General features: G+C 60.8%; 1 protein-coding gene across 17 annotated transcripts; it reads right to left on the bottom strand.

Annotated features, from left to right (window-relative positions):
• Positions 1 to 148: 148 nt before the first annotated feature.
• TNS2 (tensin 2) lies at positions 149 to 18885 on the bottom strand. 17 transcript variants are annotated; one of them, XR_010835814.1, is made up of 30 exons: positions 14448 to 14507; positions 13479 to 13652; positions 11740 to 11848; positions 11212 to 11249; positions 10299 to 10337; positions 9974 to 10012; positions 9771 to 9820; positions 9351 to 9540; positions 9013 to 9063; positions 8598 to 8720; positions 8446 to 8510; positions 7536 to 7619; positions 6871 to 6983; positions 6716 to 6776; positions 6371 to 6446; positions 5985 to 6114; positions 5831 to 5896; positions 5636 to 5749; positions 4230 to 5441; positions 3938 to 4088; positions 3227 to 3816; positions 3022 to 3111; positions 2585 to 2710; positions 2287 to 2379; positions 2080 to 2157; positions 1819 to 1896; positions 1234 to 1408; positions 1079 to 1147; positions 943 to 972; positions 149 to 789 (listed from the first exon to the last, which is right to left on the bottom strand). XR_010835814.1 is itself a non-coding variant. In XM_059082098.2 (30 exons), exons 2-30 carry the CDS (start codon positions 13551 to 13553, stop codon positions 651 to 653), a joined length of 4230 nt encoding a protein of 1409 aa, XP_058938081.1. In that variant the 5' UTR covers positions 13554 to 13740; positions 14448 to 14739; the 3' UTR covers positions 149 to 650. The 17 variants fall into 17 exon arrangements, 14 of the variants coding, with proteins under 14 accessions (XP_058938081.1, XP_058938085.2, XP_058938086.2 ...); XR_010835815.1 differs by having other exon boundaries at positions 9351 to 9522; XM_059082098.2 differs by having other exon boundaries at positions 1240 to 1408; positions 9351 to 9522; positions 13479 to 13740; positions 14448 to 14739.
• Positions 18886 to 20084: the final 1199 nt, after the last annotated feature.

Genomic DNA, 20084 nt, shown 5'->3' with positions numbered 1-20084 from the left:
GGGATCGTGTGTGTCCCATGGGCCTGGCTTGGGCCTGGGATGCCCCAAGAAGCACAGGTGTGCCTGGGATGCCCCAAGAAGCACAGGTGTGCCCCTGGGAGACCCGAGGCTTTGACCTTCCTGGAAACGGCATAACTCCAACTCCGACTAAACGTTATAGAAACTCTTTATTATTAGACAAAAATAGACTCTTTTTTAGCCCCCTTTTCATGTGATCCCACTCTTGATCTCTCTGCTCAGAGGGGAGGCAGAGGAGGGAGTTCCTTGCTCCCCACATTCTCCCCTCTCCCTGCCATGCTGGGACCTGCAGCTGGGTGTAGCTAGCAGGGCCTGTCTCTGCCAGCGCTGATGTTCTCACGCAGGTAGGGCCATCCCCATCTCCTCCAGGCTCCACTGCTGATGCCTCTTCACCCTTCACACACCCATCTCTGCCATCTGCTCACATGCAAGGTCATCTCATGGGCCCGTCCACTTCGCTTAGCAGGCTGGGGGCGGGGAAAGAGAGCAGTGTCCCAGGCCGGTGTCCGCTCCCCATTCCTAGGGGAGGGGCTGGATCCCTGGTCTCCTGGGTCCAGGCCAGGGGAAGTGAGGGCAGTGGGGTGCTGAGAGGGGCGCAGTGTCGACGTGGGCTTGGAGCTTGTGGCCTTCCTTCATTTTCTCTGGCCCAGCAAAACTTTGGTGATGAAGGTGACAATGGCGCCTGCAGGCTGATCTGGGTCAAGCTCTGCAAAGAGGTGACACACATTCTCCCAGGGGCTTCCCGGCTTCTTGGCCACGAAACCAAAGATCCTGGGGGTACAAAGGCAGGGTGGGGAGGGCTCAGCATCCCTTCCACTGGGACTGCCAAGCCAGGGTTGGGGAAGAAGGAGGTGCCTCGATGCCACGCCAGTGCCATGCCATGCCATGCCAGGGAGGGGTGACAGCACTCCCGGGGAGGCTTACTTGGAGGTGGTCCCGTCCGGGTTGGTCCATCTGCAGAAGGAGAAGAACTGTGAAGGGACGCACCCGGGGAATAGCTACCAATGGAGGAGCTGAGCTGGGGACTGTGGGGCGAAAGGGCTGGGAGGGAGAGGGTCACCTCCGGTCCTGAGGGTCAGTGCTGGCGAAGGTGATGCTGTTCACTGGATAATGGCGGCGAAAGAAGAGCCTGTGAGGAGGAGGGTGGGGAAAGTCACCCGGAAATCAGGGCCCCAGGGCCTGCGCCCCGCCCCCTCCCGGGGGCTTGGCACGCACACTCACTTCCTCTGGTTGTCTGTCAGCGTGATGCCCTGGGCTGAGACCTTGAAGTGGACAATGACTGGCGTGGGGCGGGGGCTGCAGCTCAGAGCTGCGGAGCTGGCCCGCGCCACCGCTTGGGGGCCTGTCAGCGACTCCGTCTCCACTGAGGTCAGGTAGAGCACACTGCAGGCTGGGGGGGTGGGAGGTTGGAGGGAGCAGCGGCTCTGCCTGCCCCCAGGTCTATCTTCCCTCGATCCCCCCACCCCACCGGCTCTCGCACTTTCCCCAGCTAGCGCGCTCGGGATGCATGTCACACAGGTAACCTGTTAAAAAGGCAGATTCTGTGACTCCCCCAGATCCACAGGCAGAGAGGCTGGAAAGAGGCCTGAGAATCTGCATTCTAACAAGACCCCTCCCCACAGAGCCTAGACCGAGGACTCCCTCTCCCACTGTGCCTACAGATGCAGGGCTCCCCATGCCCTCATGGGTTAGACGCATCCGCCAGGGCCCACCCACCCACCTCAAGGCCTTTCAGTGCCCCATGTATCAGCAACGGCCCCCTTGGTGCCCAGGGGGAGGAAAGGAGGGAGAGGCCCGTACCGGCGCCCTGACGCAGAAGGTCTGCTGCTGTGCTCATGTTGGCGGGCACTGGGGCCTCTGGGGCCTCCTCCAGAGGATCTGAGGGAAACGGGGGTGGGGGCGGGGGCTGTCAGCGGGGAGTGGCAGTGCTGGGAGCTGGAGAGCACCCTCTGCTGTCCCCGAGGGAAGGAAGGTAGGCAGGCGGGAAGCCAGGGCCTGGGGATTCTGCCTTTGGCTGCAGTGGGTGGGGAGAGGTGGGAGGACAGATGACCGGACACCCACCTTTGCTGGGAATGCGCAGGCAGCAGGGCAGGGACAGCGGGGAGATGGAGTGCTGGGAGACCAGGGCCGACAGGCTGCCTGCAGGGGAGAGGCGAGTGGGGTCTCGAGGCACCCGGAGTCTACCTCCGCGGTCTACCTCCTCCCTTCTGACGCTTTTTGGCCTCCCCGGACCAGCCCAGTGCAGCCTTCCCAGCCCCAGCTTCTCACCAAAGTAGGGCTCGCTGGGGCAGCCCTTGATCTTCACCCCTTTGGGCCCAGTCTCAATGAGAAAATGGCGGACCAGCTGTTCCAAGGGGTCCCCTGGGAGGAGGGGAGGGGAGGGGAGAGGAAGGCTTCGTCAGATTCCAGGTTCTGCTTCTCATCTGCTGGAATTCTTTCCCGAGCAGGAGACGACACTTGCTCCCTCTCCCCAGTAAGAAGCAACATGGCCCACCCTGCCTTGTCTGGCCTCTGGTGCCTCCCCACACCCCACTCCCCGTTTCCCTCACGTTTGGCCATTCTGTACCTTTCCAGGGCTGGGCGCTGGGTGGGGGCGTAGCCACCTTGAGAGCCAGCCCATAGGCTCCTTGGAATGAATGACTGTCCCTGATCAAGAAGGCCCCAGGGTCCTTGTCCTTCAGCAGGGCAATGGCTGGAAGAGGTGGGAGAAGTCTTCTCAGCGTCCGACTGAGCCCCAAGGAGCTCCTCCGCTCTGCTGCCCAAGTTCCCCCGGCCTCTGGCCCTAACAGCTGCGGCGACAGCACCCGGGACGCCTCTGGGGAGTCAGAGCACGGAGCGCTGACAGTGTTAGACCTCCTTGGGCCCGAAGCCCAGAATACCAGCTAGAGAGAGGCTCGGCCCAGAGGAGGGCTGCTGAGATGGGGAAGAGGCACCGACTGGAAGGATGGGCTCCAAAGCTGAGCCAGAGCCCTGGATGGGGGCGGGCGCAGGCTGGCTTCTCACCTTGGTCACGGGACAGGTGTGGCTTATACCAGAACTTGGACGTATCCTGGACAAACTTGACGTTGCTCTGGCTCTCTTGCATAGGGGGCTCTAGGACAGGGAGCGACTGAGCTTGGCCTCAGGGCTCCCCAGTCCCCATGCCATGCCCCTCCCTGGGAAAAAGGGTTCTCCCGAGGTGGCCCGAGCCACCTGAAGGCCTTTATACCTGGGGGATGGGGGGCATTATCCGGGAGCAGAGGTGCAAAAGTGACATGGTGACTCGTGCCTCTGGCTGGTGGTGATGCCTGCTCTGGGCCCCAGGGTCCCGGCTGTGGCCCAGGCCCCAGCAGGTGGCGCTTCTCGGGAAGTGGGGGCTGGGTGGGGCCACTGATGTCATAAGATGCAGCCAGAGGGAAGGCAGGTATGGGTGAGCTCCTAGGCGGCTCTGGGCTGGCCACAAGCCAGGGCATCTGAGTAGGCACAGGGGTGAGGGGGGACCCGTCTGGGCTGTCCGGGGAGTCTCGAAGGGCCTGCCAGGGGGTGTGGCGGAGGCCGGGCAGGGTGGTGGGTACAGGGCCCCTCGGACTGGCGCTGTCCGAACGGCCCCCCGGGCTCCTCTCCTGAGGCCAGTCGTTGGGTGAGCTGGGCGGGGAGGCTGGGGAGAAGGGACCAGGGGCCGGAGGCTCAGGCCCACTTCTTGCTGGCAGCTCTGGAGCTCTTTCAGCTCCTCCCTGGGAGGCAGGTGGCAAGGCCTCTCCGGGACTCAGTCTCTGAGTGGGCGCCAAGGTGGGGGACCTAGTGTCCTGCCGTCGGGCGCTGCGGGGTGGGAGGGCGGGTGGTTAGTAGAGCCGCAGAACCCTGTGAGAGCTACCCGCACCCCAGGCTTCAGGGTCTGCCAGACCAGGAGGTGCCTGAGCTGCCCAGCCCCTCTGGGTACCTCTCCTTGCCCTGGACTGGGCTGCTGGTGTGCAGGGGCGTGGAGGGACCAGACAGCTCAGAAGAGGCACTGCACTGGGCATCTCGGGGAGACCGAGGCAGGGTGCTGTGCCCACTGGGGCCCTCCCTCCAGGACACGGGCTCCGGCGACTCTGCAGGGAAGGTGAGAGGAGGGGCTGTGAGCCAGGAAGAGCCCCTTCTGTCTGGCTTAGCTCTTTCTCACTCTGTGCCTTCCCCCACCGTCTTCCACAGCCCTCCTCTGCCCTGGGCACTCCCCATCCCCGTGCCCTCACCTGCAGATGCCAAGGGTCCTGCTGGGACCAGGTGCCCGGGCGGCGGATACCTGTCCCCTCCCTCCTCTGCAGGGATCTCGTAGCTGAGGTTCCTGGATTGGGGGTAGGGCGGGCTGCCGGGGGAAATGGAGCCAGCCCGGGGGGAGTGGGCACCAGAGCTGGGATACCTTCTGCCCTCACCTGGAGACCCGCAGCTGTGAGGCGCCCGGCCATACGCTGGGCAGTAACTGGGAACCGCTCCTCCATAGCTGTATGTCACCAGGGCAGGGTACCCTGGATGCCCATACCTGCCTTCGGGGCACATGGCATAGGAGCAGCCCTCATGCCCTTCCTCGCCTGCCTTGGGTGGCTTCAGGCAGCTGTAGTCAGGCACTGGGGCATGGTGGTGCCCGCAGGCAGGCACCAGCAGGGGCAGCGGGTGCCCAGGTCGCACCGGGTGCAGGAGGGACTTGCCAGCCTCATTCGCCCACCCCTCTCCAGCCTCCCTCTCCAGGCGCAGCCCATAGAGGGCTGCCGTGGGCAGCGCTAGCTTCTCCTCACAGGCGGGGCATGAGCACAGGGCAGGCAGCCCAGGGTCCTCCAGGATCACCACCTCCCGGTAGCCTGGGGCGCGGTAGCCGAAGTCCCCATTGGCCGGTTTCCCCAGCTCAGGCAGGTAAGGGTACGGCCCCTCGGACAGCGATCGGCAGAGGCGCCTCTTCTCCACGGAGGCCTCAGCATAGCCCTGTGGGGGCCCCTCGTAGGCCCCGAAGGCCAGCCGCCGCCTCTCCAGGGTCCCCTCTGGCCGGTAGTAGCCCCCATTGGGGACCCCGCAGGGTTCCCGGTAGCCCTGGCGGCAGGAGCAGTGGCGGCTGAGGCCAGGCCTGTGTCCCGAATACATTCCAAGGCGGGGGCCTCCGCCCGCCGGGGGCTGCTCTTCATCATCGAGGATGGCCGTCTCACGCCCAGCTCCCCGGCCCCCAGCGGCCACTCCACAGCCCCCCAGGAGGCGCTCCAGCTCCTGCCTCTCGGCAGCTGTCGGGGGTGGCCGGCCAGGGGACTCAGCGGCTGGCTCGGTGGTCAGCGTGGATGAATGGCCAGAATCGCTGCTGACAGAGAGCAGCGGGGGCGGGGGCAGCTCCGGAGAGGGCGCCGGCGGGGTCTGGCGGGGGGCCCGCTGCACCTGGGCGTAAGGACTGCCATCCAGGGGTCCCCGGGTATGGATGACGGAGTCTGGGTGGAGAGAGGATCCGAGAGGGAGGGCAAGCAGGCAAAAGGGGGGGAGAGAGAGAGAGAGTGTGTGTTAACAGGGGACAGCGCAGGAGACTCCAGCTCAGGGGGTGTCTCTTGGGAGGGGTGTCTGCCTGGGGAGGGAAGAGTGTGCCCCCCAAAACTCCACCTCCTGCCACCCCGCGCCACACACACACCATCCACACTGTCTTCGTGGTGCAGGTTGAAGTTCTCGTAGGAGTCCCAGCGCACGGCAGGCTCTGCCGTGTTGTAGTCAACAGAGACCGAGGGCTCGTTCCGTGGCGTGCTGCCTATGGAAGGGCACCCGGGGGTGAGGAGCAGGGAGGGACGACACGCCCCCGCCCCCGGCCGGGGCCAGGCCTGGCTCTCACCTTTGATCTTCTCTGGGCTAGAGGAGAAGACGAACTCCACCGAGGCTTGGAAGGGGAACCTCTCGTCTGCGGGGAGTGGACGGTGAGGACCCAGGCGCCCGCCCTCCCGCCCTCACCTGGGCTCCAGCCCCCATGCCACTTGTCTCCAACTCACCGGTCCAGGCCTCGTCCAGCTGGTCCTTGGGGAAGGTGAGCCGTGGTCCATGGATAGTACACGTGTGGAACTGGACTCGGAACACGAGGGTCCGGTCAGTCCCCCGGCTACCCCTGTGATAGCACGTCACCTGGGTGAGGGGAGGGAGACCAGCGTTCAGGCTCTTGCGTCCACTCACGTCTCCTCGGTGCTTCCACCCTGCGGACTATCTGGCCACGGCTCTGCCTTGCCTGAACCCCAAGGTGACCTCCCCATCAGGAGGAGGCCCTCTTTGCCCTCCCATCGGCCTCGAATTGATGGCTCACCAAAGACCGTGCAGCTGGCGGCTTATACCACTGCCCCTCACCCCACCCCCAGGACTCTCCCTGTTGCTAAGGCCCCCTCACCATGACATCGCCTTTGAGGAGGAGAGCTGGCTCCAGGCTAATGCAAAGCTGCTGGGGACCAGGGCCTGTGACATGACTGGGGAAGAGAGAGGACAGCGGTGAATCAGGGGCACTCGGGTGCACGGGTGGCTGTGAAGAGTCAGGAGGGAGTTGGGAGACTGGAGACTGAGCACTGCCTTAGTGAGAGCCCTTTAAGCAGCAGCTTCCCCATCTATAAAACGGATTCTGTGATGCTATTAGTTTGTGGGTGCAGTGGCTGGAGCTGGAGGCCCAGCTATCTGGGGAGGCTGGAGAAACAGGGACCCAAGGAGCAGGGAAGCAGGGGCCCGGGAACAGAGCGCTCACTAGATTCCAGATGTGTAGACAAGCTGCATGGACTGGTAGATCTTGAGGAAGGGCTGGAAACCTGGAGGGGCAAGAAGGAGAAGGCACGTGAGGGGTGCTGAGTGGAGGGGATGGGGGACAGCCCACTCCCTGGAGTACATTCCAGGCAGACTCACCCATGCCAGGTTCAAAGGCTGGCAGCATGGGCACGAGCACATAGTGCAGGAAGAGGGGGCTGCTGTTCATTCTGATGGAGCCGGACAGCAGACCACTGAAGTAGCTGATATACCTGGTGTGGGGATGTCAAGGAGGACGTAAGCCCCTTCCTCTGGAGATCCCCTGGTGTCAACTACGAACACTGCCCCAGCCACCTTCTCCTCGGCGCTTCCCTCCCATCTTCCAGCTCAACAGAGATTTCTTCCTTGCATCTAACCTCCATCCTTCCTGCTGCCTCCGAGGTTTTGTTCTTGCTGTTCCCTCTTTCTAGAATGCTCTTCCCCCAGATCTCTGCCTCACGTTATATAGCGATGGGCCCTGACTGTCCTGTGAGTCTCCGTTCATCACGAGACTCAGCTTTATTTTTTGTATAGATAGCACCTGTCACCATCTGAAACGACCTTGTCTCTTTATTCACAGGTTTATGGCCGTCTACCCCACTGGCATGTAAATAAGCCCCACGAGAGCAGGGACCCTGTGCTTGTTCTGCAGTCTCAGCACTTGGCACAATCCCAAGCACACAGGAGGTGCTCCATGAAGGTGTGCGGCATGAATGAGAGAACCTCGGCCTTCGTAGCCACGGAGGGAACTGCTCCTCCGGCCCATCCCCACCTAGGCTGCTCACCGGTGCTGGGAGGGCTGCAGCTCCGAGGCCACCTTGTCCTCACAGAACTTCCTCATGGTAAGGGTAGCCAGCGCCTGGTCTGCCCTGGGGAGAGTGGGACCAGTGTGGGGGCTCAGGCGCTGGTCTCCAACCTGGTCTCCCATCCCTAAGCCCCAGGGGAGGGAAAAGAGGTGCGATTTCCCCCAAGTCTAGAGGAAGCTCAGAGTGGTGGTGAAGAGAACTAGAAACCCCAGTCACTTTACTAGTTGTTGGACCTCGGGCAATTGTTCCCTGAGTTTTAGTTTCTTCCTCTGTAAAATGGGACAATAAGACCATGTTATGGGTTGAATTGTGTCCCCGCAAAAGATATGTACCTCAGATGTGACCTTATTTGGAAATAGGGTCGTTGCAGATGTAATTAGTTATGATGTTATACTGGAGTAGGATGAGCCCTTAATCCAATATGATTGGTATCCTTAGAAGAAGAGAAGAAGAGACACAGACACACAGACACACAGGAAGAAAGCCATGTGACAACAAAGGCAGAGATTGGAGTGATGCATCTGCAAGCCAAGGAACACCAAGGACTGTTGGCCACCACCAGGAGCTAGGAAGAGACCAGGAAGGTCTCTACCCAGAGTCTCAGTGGGAGTGTGGCCCTGCTGACACCTCAGATTTTAGACTCGTAGCCCCCAGAACTGAGACAACAGGTTTCTGTTGTCTTAAGCCACTTGGTTTGTGGCACTTTGTTACAGCAGCCCTAGGAAAACTGTGGTGAAGTACAAGTGAGAAAAAGGAGGTGGAAAGGGCAAGTTTATAGTAAATGGCTCTTCTGAACACCGAGGTGGGCTTCAGAGGAGATGGGCTCGTAAAGGGCCAGCTGGAGGAAGGGTCACTGGGGAAGGGGGCACTCGGGCCTGGGGAGCCTTACCCTGCAGAGATCTTGCTGTAGTGCATGTAGGCAGAGACGATGACCCCGAGCTTACCCTTGCTCCCCTAAGGACAAAGAGACAGGGATGCAGGGCTTGCTGGGGCCCCTGGCTGAGGGCACCCCAGCCCTGCGAACTCACGCTCCCAGCTCACCTTGCAGTACAGTACGACCACGTGCTGCGGGTCGGCACTGAGCCACATCTCCATGGCTTTGCAGATGGAGCACAGCTTGTCCAGTGGGGGCGCGTGCAGCTCAGGCCAGCCAAAGTCCTGGACCTGAGGGGTACAGGAGTGGGACTGGGGCTGGTGGCCACCAAAGAAGAGGTGGGTGGGGGTGGAAGAGGGACAGGCTGTAGGGGCGTGGAGACAAGGTCAGGGGCCTGTTGGCTGTGTCCATGGCAGCTTCAACACTTCCCTCACCTGGACAATGGGTTGATACCTGCTGCACCATGCTTTGGGGTGTCCCAAGTGACGTGTCATATGGGAAAGTGCTTCAGAGTGAAGTAGATGGCAATTGCTACTATTAATACCGAGGAGGCAGGGGGTGATGGCTTTAATCCCCTCCTACCTTGGGGTTTAGGTGGGTCAGGTCATGTCTTTTCTCTGAAAGGTTGAAGAGCTGCAAGTAAAGTGAGGGCGTTATGCGAAGTGACCCCAGACATCGAGGCGCGGTGATGCTCGGAGGTGGTATCACCCGCTGTGACCCTAAGGAAGGGTCTTTCTCCAAACTGAGGAGGTCGCTAAGGCCTAGCCTAGCTCGGGCAGCCCAGTTGGCGGTCCAGGTTTGAGCCCGGGGCCCCGCCCACCCGAGGCTCCGCCTCCTAGGCGTGACGTCAGGGAGGGGCCTGGCCCATCCGGACCTCCCAGCCCTCTCGTTGGCTGACTGAGGCAGGTCCCGCCCCTCACCAGGTACTTGTCGCGGTGCTTGGATTGCAGCACGTGAGCCAGTTCGCGCAGGTGGCCTCGGTGTCGCTGCTCGTCGGGCCGCGCGGGGAAGGCGGCGGCCAGGATCCGCTCAGTCACGTAGGTGAGGTCCAAGTCCCAGCGGCGCTCCATGAGAGGATCCAGGCTGAAGCTCCTGGGGAGGAGGCGAAGCCTGTGTTAGGAACAGGGCGGAGAGTGGGGGTGGGGCGGGCAACGGAGGCTGATGTGAAGGAAGGGTGTTTGGCTGACTACAGGTGAGGTCTCCTGGGTCCTGAGAGTGGGTGGGACCAGCTGGGGGGCGGCGCTGGCCTGGAGTGCTTTGTTGGGGGGCCCTGCTCTGGGCTGAGGTGTGAGGCCAGCGGAAGGGGCTCATATGGGACCACACCCCGCGTCCTCACTTACCTGGGCAGAGTGCTGCGTTGCTTTGAGTAGTTCAGAGACTTGGTGGATCCCTGGTGGATGAGATGAGACTTTGCACACGTCTTTTGTGCCCCTCACTCTAGGCTCCCCACTCCAGAGTTCTGTGAACTTTTGCCTCAGAAGAAACCTAGGTCCTTAGTCCCAGAGCTACCTGCTTCCGCCCCCCTCCTCCAGCATCACCTTACCAGGTGCTCTATGCGCCTCACAGGGGCCGTGTTTCTCCGCTAGAGGGAGATGGGGGAGGAAAAGGGAGAGGTTAGGGAAGGGGCAAGGACCAGCTGGTGTCCCTGTGAGGGATGTACCGGGGTGAGGGGGAGTCCTAGCCCCCAGCAGGCCCAAGAGGACGAGGGCAGAGGGCTCAAATTTTTTCCCACTGCCTCAGGATGACCACTATCCACAGCAGTGCATTCAAGGTAACCTCCTGGAGGCCCTCTCTGTGGCCACCAGACCTCTGGACACTGCCACAGCCAGGTTCCTTGCCTTGTTCACCCCATCCTAGAGCATACTCACCAGCTCCGTGGGAGGCAAGGCCTGACAGGAGGAAGTCACCTGGAAGGAGACGGGAGTGAGGAGCTGAGTTGCTGGTGAAATGGGCTTTCCCGGGCTTAAGGATGGGGCCACCCCTCAGCTTCAGCAAGAAGGTGGAGGGGCTGTCAGCAGATGGGCGCAGGCTGCAACTGAGGTTCCTCTATTTAAGGGAGCCTCCCCTCTGGCCTCTCGGTCCCCCACCCCTGGGCCCCCCACTTGTTACTCTTGGCTTCCAGCCCCCTGCCCACACAGACCCCCATTCATCCAGCTGCAGGGCAGGAGTTATATATAGAGCCATGCAGGCAGGCCACGGCCAGGGACGGACACTGGCCTCTTTCACTGGGAGACCCCGCCCCTGGGCACACAGCTCCCCAAAGCCAGCTCCAAGGCCCTAGGACCCCTCACACTGCAGGAGGAGGACTAGGGCACCTCCCCAGAGATGCGGCTGTCTCAGGTTCCCTGCACCTTCTGCCCAGCCGTTCCAGGACCCAGGACAAGACCCACTCAGGCATCCTGAGGACCCTTCCCCAGAAGGAAGGCACAGCCCATCCGGCTGCCAGTCTCTGAAATCCTGCTCTGACACCCACCCACCCCACCCTTCCTCCTCCTCGTTCTCCTCTCCTCCTCTTCCCCACCCCCCATCCACTCGCCAGCTGCAGCCTGGGCACGGCACCAAGACAAACGCGCCAAACGCTGCTTCGCTGTGCTGTCTGTGCTGCCTGGGCCAGCCCTCCAGGGGGTGGAGTAGGGTGGTTCTTAAAGGGCCCAGTACAGTACTCTCTCCCACCCAGCAGGGGTTCCCCAATGATGAGAAGGGTGGAAGGTTGATGCCAGTGTGGTCGGAGAAGCCTGTTTCAGAGGAGGAAGGGACCCCATCCCCACAGCAGGCACCCACCTTTGCTTCACATTTTCTGTGTGTCGCCACCTTGCAGACTAGAGGGGATGGAAGGGAGGAGAGGGGTTAGCTGGGGCCCACTGGGGCAGTGGAAGGGGTGGCCCTCTCCCATCTCCCCAGGCCCTGGAACTAGACCTTGGGACTTCCAGGACTCCAGCTGTACTGAGCTGGCTGCAGTGGGGGAGCAGGGGCAGAGTTCAAGGGAAGCCCATGGCAGTGGTGCAGTACTGCCCAGGCCAGGGAGGGAGGGAGCCAGGGGTAATGTTCTAGGGGGGGTGCGGGTGAAGAGGAAGCAAGGGAGGAAAGCCTCCAGTCTCAGGTGAGGTGGGAAGGTGATTTAGAGTACTGGGGTGCTGGGGGAGCAAGGGCTGTTTGGAGGGGATGCAGTTCCTTTTGGCTCCCACGTGGCCCAGCCAGGGGCAGCACGTGCAGTATGGGTTCTGTTCTGCGGTCTGCCTGCTGGGGTTGTGCAACCCAGTGGTGCTGGTTGATGCTCGCAGAGTCACAGCATAGGGCGGGGCGCCTCACCTCGGCACGAGACGCCTGTCCCATCGATGGTCACCTTACACACTGCACAGACCGGTGCTTTCTTCCGGAAAACCTTCTCCCGGAAGCTATGTGGCTCAGTTTTCCTAGGCTAGGTGGAGGGACAGACAGACAGAGGTGTCAGTTCCCACAGGCCCATCTCCCGGACCGGGGCCTGAGCACTGCACAGTTTCTCTCTTCTTCCATCCCGATAAAGAGCCCAGACTCGTAGAACGCACTTGGCCACAGCTGTTTCCGGGCAGTTGTAGGGCTTGTCCTAGACAGTGTGTAGAACCTGGCCCCTTGCGTCACCGTAGCTGGGTCAGCTCCTCCCCAAGGGATCACTTAGGCCCCTCACGTGGCCCTGGTGTGTGATACCCTTGCGGTCACTGCCACGCAAGCCCTAGAGCTTCCGTCCTGGTGTGGGGGGATGGTGATCCCTGACTGCTATGAAGGCAACCTGTTTCTCCTCCCATCTTGCCCTCCCCAGCTGGAGGCTTCGGTAGAGAGTGAGCAGGGAGGGGGTCAGACATGAATGTACCGTGTCAGTCACACAGCGCCCAGACTGACCCGGCAGGAGGGCCTCAGCCAGGCCTGCTCCCCTGGTCTGGCCGTCGGCCGTCTCAGTCCTCCAGGCGGCTGACACGCCCTCCTCCCCCTACTGTCAGAACAACATGTTTACTCATTGTGCACCCAGGCGGCAGGCAGCAGTTGTGTAAGGAGGGGGCGGTAATGCTCAGAGGGAGAGGCAGACGGAGGCATGACCTGGAAATATTTCGCTGCCTTACTGCTCTGGGATGTAGTAAGCGCCCTGTCACTTGAGGAGGTTCAAGTGGAATTCCAGCGTTGGAGGGGGAGAGGGTGGAGCAGATACTCTTGGGCCCCTCCCCACCCAGAGTACAGTGAGCTGGGATGCCCCCTATGGCGCAGGCCTACCTTGTCCCATCCCTCCCATCCTCTGGGGACCATTTGCTTCCTTGCCTCTTCTCTCTTCTACCTATTTTTCTCCTCCTCTGGCGTTCAAGTTCCTGCCTCCCTCCCCCATAGTATTGTCTCATGTTGCCCTGAGATGCTTCTTTTGGGGTGAGGCTGAGAAAATGTGGGGAAAGGCAGTGATGGGGCCTCCAGGCCCCTCAGCCTGGGGATGCAGGCAGCACCTCTGGTCTCTTGGCTGTCCCTGAAGCTTCTGGATTAAACCCAACTTGAACTCTTCTGGGCTGGACCAACTCTGCCAGACCCACTAGGAAACTTGGGTGCATTTTGGCATTAATGGCACACACGGATGGTATCAGTGGAAAGCAAATCAACCCCCCTTGTCTAAAGCACTCCTGAGACCTGGCTGCCTCCCTCCCTTCCTTCCTTTGCCATCCCCATCCCATCTCCCTTTAACTTCTCAGCTTAGGGACGTCCTCTCTGGGGTTCCATAATAGTACCCAGGAAGGTCCTACAATGATGTATACCTGCCTGGGTGCAGCTCATCTGGGCTAGGGCAGGGAATGTGTCAGGGGAGCTGAAAGGGACACCAGGTTTTGCTCTAACCCGAACGTCTGCTGCTTACGTCCCAGCCAGACCTGGCCGCTCCAAAGGGATAGAGTAACGAGGGGATGTGAGGGGATGCGGGACACGGGAAGGCTGAGGAAGCCGAAACTGGGAAGGGGGTCTGGCCTGAGTCCTGGCCCCTTCCCCCACTGCCCACACCTCCACCCCTGCCCCTCCTCTGCCCAGCCAATGGGCACTCCTACCCTGTTGGTGGCCCGGCTGCTGTCCCTCCTCCCCAGGGCTCTGAGCAGCCTCTCCACTGGGCCGCTGGACTTCATGGTGTCCGGCTGCCTGGGGTGCCGGCCGTGGGGCCCGAACAATGCTGGGGCCTGGCCCGGGGCTTCCTGGAAGCGGCCTGGCGGAGGCAGCCACTTCCCCTGGGTGGAGAGTAGGCTGTCTGGCTGCTGTGAGGAGAAGCCCAGCCCTGGAAGTGGAGGGGAGTGCAGGCGGGAAGGGGGCAGGTCGCTGCTCCAGGAAGTGGGGGCGGGTGGGGGGGGGAAGTGGGGAAGGCCAGGAGATCAGATTCCCAGGATCTACCCTGCTGGGAGTGTCAGCCCAGGATCTTTTGCCCCCAACCCACCCCACTCTGGAGCTGCCCCATGCCCAGGGATCTGCCCTATCCAGGGATCTGTGGGATCCTGAGATCCAGCCCCCAGTGGGGCGGGGCAGGGGCGGGGTGGGAACTTAGGTCTCAGGGCAGGGCTCAAGGGCCAGCGGGGAACACCGCGTCCCAGCCAGGCCAGCCTCCCGGCCTGAACTCTCAGGCTCTCTGGGGACTTCTGGTGTGGGGGAGTGGGAGCTGGGAATTGCGACCCCAGCCAGCTCAGGACTGAAGTTCATCCTGAGGGTCAGGGAAAATGGGACTGAGGGCCAGCTTCCTGCCTCAGTTTCACCAGTTGTGAAGAAATAGGAAAAGGAGAACGTGCACTGGCCCCCTGCCCCCACCATTTACCCTGGAAGGTCAAATTCCAGCCAGGGTCTGCGCCATTCTCCTGCCCCAGCCCGAGGCATTTGGGGCCCTTCTCCTGAGAGCTCCCCAGCTGCTCTGCTCCTGACACAGTCCCCTACTCACCTATTCCCTGGCTTGTTTCTCTCAGGTTCCTAGCTCTTTTGAGCCTTGCCACCCCAGGCTCTAGGTCTGGGCCCCCCTGCCCCCCGAGCCTGAACGCTACCTTCATGGCTTTCCCAGCTCCGCTCTCGTTCCTCAGCAGCTGTCCCAGGGCCCGAGGACTGGACAGGAGGCCCCCCTCCCAACACATACTCCACGCCCCTCCGCGGGCCTCCTGCCTCCCTCCTGGGAATGCCGCCAGCTTCCTGTCCCGGAAGTTAAGGGAAGGAGGTGGATTGGGGCCTTGGAAAGGATGGGAGGGGGAGTAATCTTCCAAAAGTATAAAGGGTTAATAGCCTGGGGGGTTCTCAGCCCCAATCCTTGGACAGCAGCTCCCCAGAGCAGTCCAGTGGAACAGTCCAGTGGCTTGAAAGAATGTGCAAATGTGCGTGCCCCGCCCCCATTTGCAGCGTATTACTTAATGTCCTAGGGCTCTGGAAGCTCCCCCAGCTCTGGCTTCTCCCACCAGGTCCTTAACCTTCCCTCTCCCTCCCTCGAGCCCATCTGGGTTGGTCTAACCCTGCTGCTGCCTCCGGGATGAGCCCACTCAGGACACTTCCTTGGGCTGCCTGGACTGGGTCTACCCTGAGGCTTCTCCCTTGAAGCTCTAATTCTCCTTCCAGGTCAGGAAGCCTGCCCCCAGGGTACCTTAGCCAGAGGGAGGCCTAGCCTGTAACTGGAGAGGGGCACTGGCTCTGCAACACACTCCCACCCCACCAGCCCTGGCTGGGTCCCAGGACATTCCAGGCCCCTGGCCAGTGTGGGCAACCAGGCCTGGCCTGGTCCAGTCCCCAGCCCTGCTGGGAGCAGGAGAGGTGCTGTGGTAGTGGTGGGATGGCCCTTCTCCCCTCCTATTACAGTTACTCTGACCAGGACCCCTCCAGCAGGCTTCTCTCTACTGCTGCCTCCCGAGAGGCTGAAAGTCCCCTCACCTGGCAACAGGTCCCCAAACCTTCTCTGACCCTCGCTCTTGTCCTTGTGGGTGGCTCACTAGCCCCCGTGTTGGGTGGCCAGGGAAGCATGGCTTTGAGTCCCTCCCCACCCTGTGGAGCACCTCTGAAGTGAGATGGGATGGGAGAGCACTAAGCCTTCAGGTAGTACTGAGAGGAAAAGCAGCTCACTGGGGCAGGCCTGGGAAGACCAGGCCAGACCCCTGGGACCCTCACCCTCCTCCTGCCTGGAACTTTCCAGAGCCCGTCAGTCTCTCTCCCAGCCTGGCCCCATCTTACTCCAAGCCCTGGATTTGTTTGGAGAAACCCCTCCACCCAACACTCCCCCTTCCTGGAAATAGCTGTGGTTGGATGAGCGGCTGGGAGGCCAGCCGCGAGGAGGGGTGAGGCCCAGGGAAGGAGACAGGGAGGGAAGGCGGAGTGTGCGAGTGTGCCCAGGGTGACCTGGAAAATTGACAGTGGAAGCCGAATCTGCCTCGGTTTCCCCAGATGTGAAGTAAAATAGCAAAACCCTGACTCGCACTCTCCCCGGCCAGTTCCCGCCCAGGTCCCGGACCTGCAGGGGTGGCGCGAGCGCGTGCGTGGCGGGACGGAGCGGTGGCGTGTGCGCCCGGGACGCGCGAAGTTGAGACTGCCGGGCCGGGGAGTGACCGCGGGCCGGCCCCGCCCCCTGGTCACCTTTCCGGCCTCCGGGCCCCGCCCGCTGCCGTCCCCGGCCCCGCGGCTCCTGATCCTCGGCCCAGCGCGCTCGCCCCGCTCCCCGCGCCCACTCGCCCCCGCCGGTGGCCCCGGTGGCCCCGCGCCCCCTGGCGACCGCCCCCGGCACTGCCCGCCGGGCCGTGACGCACAGGCCGCCGCCCTCCCGCCCGGCGCAGCGCGGCCACTCACCTGCGGGGGGCGCCCGGCGGGGCGGGGGCGCGGCGGGGCGGGGCAGCAGCAGGGGGAGCCCCCGGGCCAGCCCATCTCGCCCGGGCCCGCGCCGAGCGGACGCTGAGGAGGCGGAGGAGATGGGGCGGGCGCGCTGCGCTCGCCCCTGTCGCTCCCTGCGCCGCCCTCTCCTCCCTCCCGCGGGCTCCTCTCCCTCCCTCTCTCCTCCTTCCCGGGCTCCAATCCCCACGTGCCGCCCGCTCCCCGCCCCTCGTCCTTCTCCTTCTCCCTTTTCTCCTCCCCACCTTCTCTGGCGAACCCACGCGCCCAGGAGCTGGGAAGGAGGCATGCGGGGACTGGCAGAGAGCCTCGGAGACCGGAAGAGACAGAAATGCGGGGAGAGATTTTGAGAGAGGTGGACACGGAGAACACAGGGACAGGAAAATCTTAAGAGTCCGGAAGAGACTGACCCGGAGGGACACAGGCAAAAAAAAAAAAACTTACGAGCCAAACAGACGCAGAAGAAAAGGTGGACACAGGTCCAGAAGGCACTAGAAACAAGGGTGCAGAGGACTGCCTCGGCCTCTCTCAGTGCGGCCCCTCCACAGGAATGCATTTGGGAGTGGGCCTGATCCCGAAATCAGGGGCCACCTGCGGCCTGGCCTAGTGGGGCTACCGCCACCTACCCACCGGGGCTTCAAACGAAGGCATCTGGTATCACTTATGTCCCAAGTCGCTGGACGCATTCCTCTGGTCCTCTGCCACGGGAGACTTCTCGAGTGCCACCTAGTCTCCCCCAAAGGACTCACAGCTGAGGACCTTCAGGTCAAGTTCAACTTCCCAACCCTACTCCTAAGCTGCTCCAGTCAGCCCAAACATCGCCCTGCTTTGGACCTGGACTGTCATTCCTGTTCCCTAGGATAATTCTATTAAAGTCTTCCTCTCATTTAACTCAAGTTCCAGGCTTCCCAGTGGACATGGAAATTTGTGGTCTAATCTCATTCACTTCTTTTGCAGTGTCTGGATCTGGTACTGGATAGGAACTTCCTGGAGTTGAGTTAATGGGCTGTGGGGCTGGTTTGAGTTGTGCCACCCTGGAGGGGAAGTTAGAGGGAAAGAATGTCTTTCTAGAAGCTCAATCAATCTCTTTCCATTCCCAGGTTTCCCAATGTTCTTTAGCAGTGAGCACTTCCTGAAACTTTCTCCCTTCCTCACCCTCCCCACTGGATTTTCCATGATGAAAACTGGCGGGGGGTGGGGGGGGCAGGCGGATTCTGAGGAGCCGGTGCCCAGGCCTCAATGGCCAATGCCTGCTCAAGGCAGCCAGTATCGCCAGCACTAAGGCCTTCTATCCCTCCGTCTCCTCTCAGCTGGGTCTTTTCTGTGCTCATCTAGCCTTTGGCAAAGGCTGAGAAGTCGGGTTCTCATTACGAGAGAGTGGGGCACCTGATTCTAATCTGGCGGCAGGGAAGAGGCTGGGAAGCTGCGGATGGTGACAATGCAGGTCCCCCAGAGACTGGCATTTGGGAGGGGTAGGTGTGGCTGGGACCGGGGAGCCTTGATCTTACTGCTCTTGACTGAGTTGCTGTCCAATAGGCAGAGATTAGAGCGGCAGGAGTCACTGGGATCTGGAGGAAGGGCTGGGGGATTGGAATGGAGCGGGGAGGGAAGAGGTAGGGAGGCACTGGAAGAAGGTGAGAGGCCAGAGTCCGGAGAAGACCAGAGGAGAGAGGAGAACCACAGGGATCAGAGGCTACTGGTGAAGGGGCAGGGCTGAAGGTCATTCTGTGTATTTTGGTAAGATTTGATTATGTAATCGAGGTAGCCAAGATATGAAAATTCACTCACTTCTTTGGAGCCTAAGTCTACCTCTTTTAAAATCTTGCACTTTCCAGAGTTCATTAGGGTCTTTGGCTGGGCCCTGGGATGCACGCCAAAGGAGAGACTGGGACCCAGAGAAAACGTACTTGACTGGATCCCAGAACGATGGGAGGGCTAGAGCCTCACACTCATGCTGGTATTGCTGCCCCTAAGAGGAAATTTTTTTTCTTTTTTTGGCCACGCTGCCCGGCTTGCGGGATCTTAGTTCCCTGACCAGGGATCAAACCCGGCCCCTCAGCAGTGAAAGCCCCGAGTCCTAACCACTGGACCGTCAGGGAATTCTCGCTAAGAGGAACTTCTGAGGTTCCAAGGAATTGGGGGAGGGTCGTAAGATGGGTAGCTGAACTTCCAGCGCAGACTTGATTCCTGCTCTCAATGTGGGGATGGGGGAAGGGGGCTGCAGGGGGGAAGCTGATGAGGAAGGTGGAGAGTGAGAAAATATAGGTGGCTTGGAGGGGGTGAAATTATAATGGGTGGCATGTGGCACATAGGGCCAGCCAGGCATCCTGACTACCAGCTCAGAGCAGAGGAAACTTTAGAAAGGAAGGGGAAAGGGAGGAGAAAACCAGGATCATGTTAGTGAAGGTGAATCAAGTTGAGGAACACCCTCTGACCCTTCATGCAGGTTTTCTTACCTTAAATATGCAAGGGGCAGCCCCTCCTGGCACGGAAGGCTGAACCCCCTCTTCCCTGGTCTGGGGTGATCCCATGCCTGTGACGGAGTGTGCTCAGATCCTGGGGGTTGGGGACTATAGGAGGAGAGCATTGAGGGAGTAGGCTGGTCTGGCTGGAAGAGGTCAGGGGAACTTCAGGGGAGGGATTGGGCTCTGGGAACCAGGAAGAGTGGGGGAAGGGGAAGAGCTGTCTCCAGAGGCAGATCTCCTAGCTGAGGACAGAGGATATATTGTCCAACTGGGAGGTTGCTGCAGCTGGGCGGGGAGCTGCAGCAGCTCGTCTCTTCCAAACTTTCTTTTTGCTGAGGCTGGGGGGGTGAGGGAAGGCAAGTCTTCCCTCCACATTTGTGGCCCTGGGGGCTACAGTGGTTGCTGAGAAGCAAGGTTTTATTTGAGAAATAATGCTTCCCAGGAGCAGATGTGTAGCTCTCCCACTTCCTGAGAAACCAGATGCTGTGAACTCGCTTAGCACTGGAGGTGACGCCCTCAGCACTAACTGGGACCCTGCCTTGGGATGCAGAGCCTAGTGTTTGACTCAGTTTAGAAGAAACTAGGCCATGTGGATTAGAATACACGAGGGACCCGATCAGACTGAAGTTGATGCCAAACCTGCAGCCTCTGATCACTCGTTGACAGGGTTGACCCACCCTGGGACCCATTTCCACGGTTGGGCTTCTGAAAGAGTCCACACATTCTTATGACTGAGGATGGGGGCCATACCGGTGCCTACCTTTCCCTTGAACTTAAGAGTACCCTCTTGGGCCATAGTACAGGGCGTTCTCCTCCCTGCCTTTTCTATGCACAACCAACATGAAGTCTTTCCGGTCAGCCTTTCCTAGCTTCATCCTTCTTTCCATCGTTTACCCAGACCTCAGTATTACAGTGAGGGGAGTGGCTTGAAATGAAGGCTCTGGAGGATGTGACTGAGGCTGCTGCCTGCGGTGGAGCTGCAGTATGCAAGCGCTGCCTTGTAGACTGTAGGTACAGGCAGCCTGGGCCGGAGCTTTTCCTCCCTACCCACAGGGATCACAGCACACCAAGCTACTTATCGCTCAACTTCACAAGTCAACGCACCAGCAATAAACTACAAGAGCAGCTGCTGCTGCAGTTGGCCCAGGAAAGCCACCTGTGTCACTGTGCTTCCATCTCCTTACACCTCCCGCCCCACACTTCCTCTTGGCTCCAAGTCCCCAAAATTGTCGACTGAGGTTTCTGTGCTCCCACCCCCTTGTGACCTTAAGGATTCTCTGCCACTGTTCTCTTTCCTGCCTTGCAACAATGAACAGTCTGTCCCTAGCTGTTTGGAAAATTCCCACTGCCTGTGCATTA

The sequence above is a fragment of the Kogia breviceps genome, chromosome 12, assembly GCF_026419965.1.
Source record: "Kogia breviceps isolate mKogBre1 chromosome 12, mKogBre1 haplotype 1, whole genome shotgun sequence".
Classification (NCBI taxonomy): Eukaryota; Metazoa; Chordata; class Mammalia; order Artiodactyla; family Physeteridae; genus Kogia; species Kogia breviceps.
The sequence above is the reverse complement of the archived record's forward strand: the minus strand, read 5'-3'. Positions and strand labels throughout refer to the sequence as shown.

Excerpts from the sequence above, each read along its gene's own strand:
- TNS2 (XM_067009356.1), bottom strand. Across the intron at positions 1,148-1,239 it reads CTGACAGACAACCAGAGGAA|GCTCTTCTTTCGCCGCCATT; the intron begins GTGAGTGTGCGT and ends TCCTCCTCACAG. Across the intron at positions 790-942 it reads CCGGACGGGACCACCTCCAA|GATCTTTGGTTTCGTGGCCA; the intron begins GTAAGCCTCCCC and ends TTGTACCCCCAG.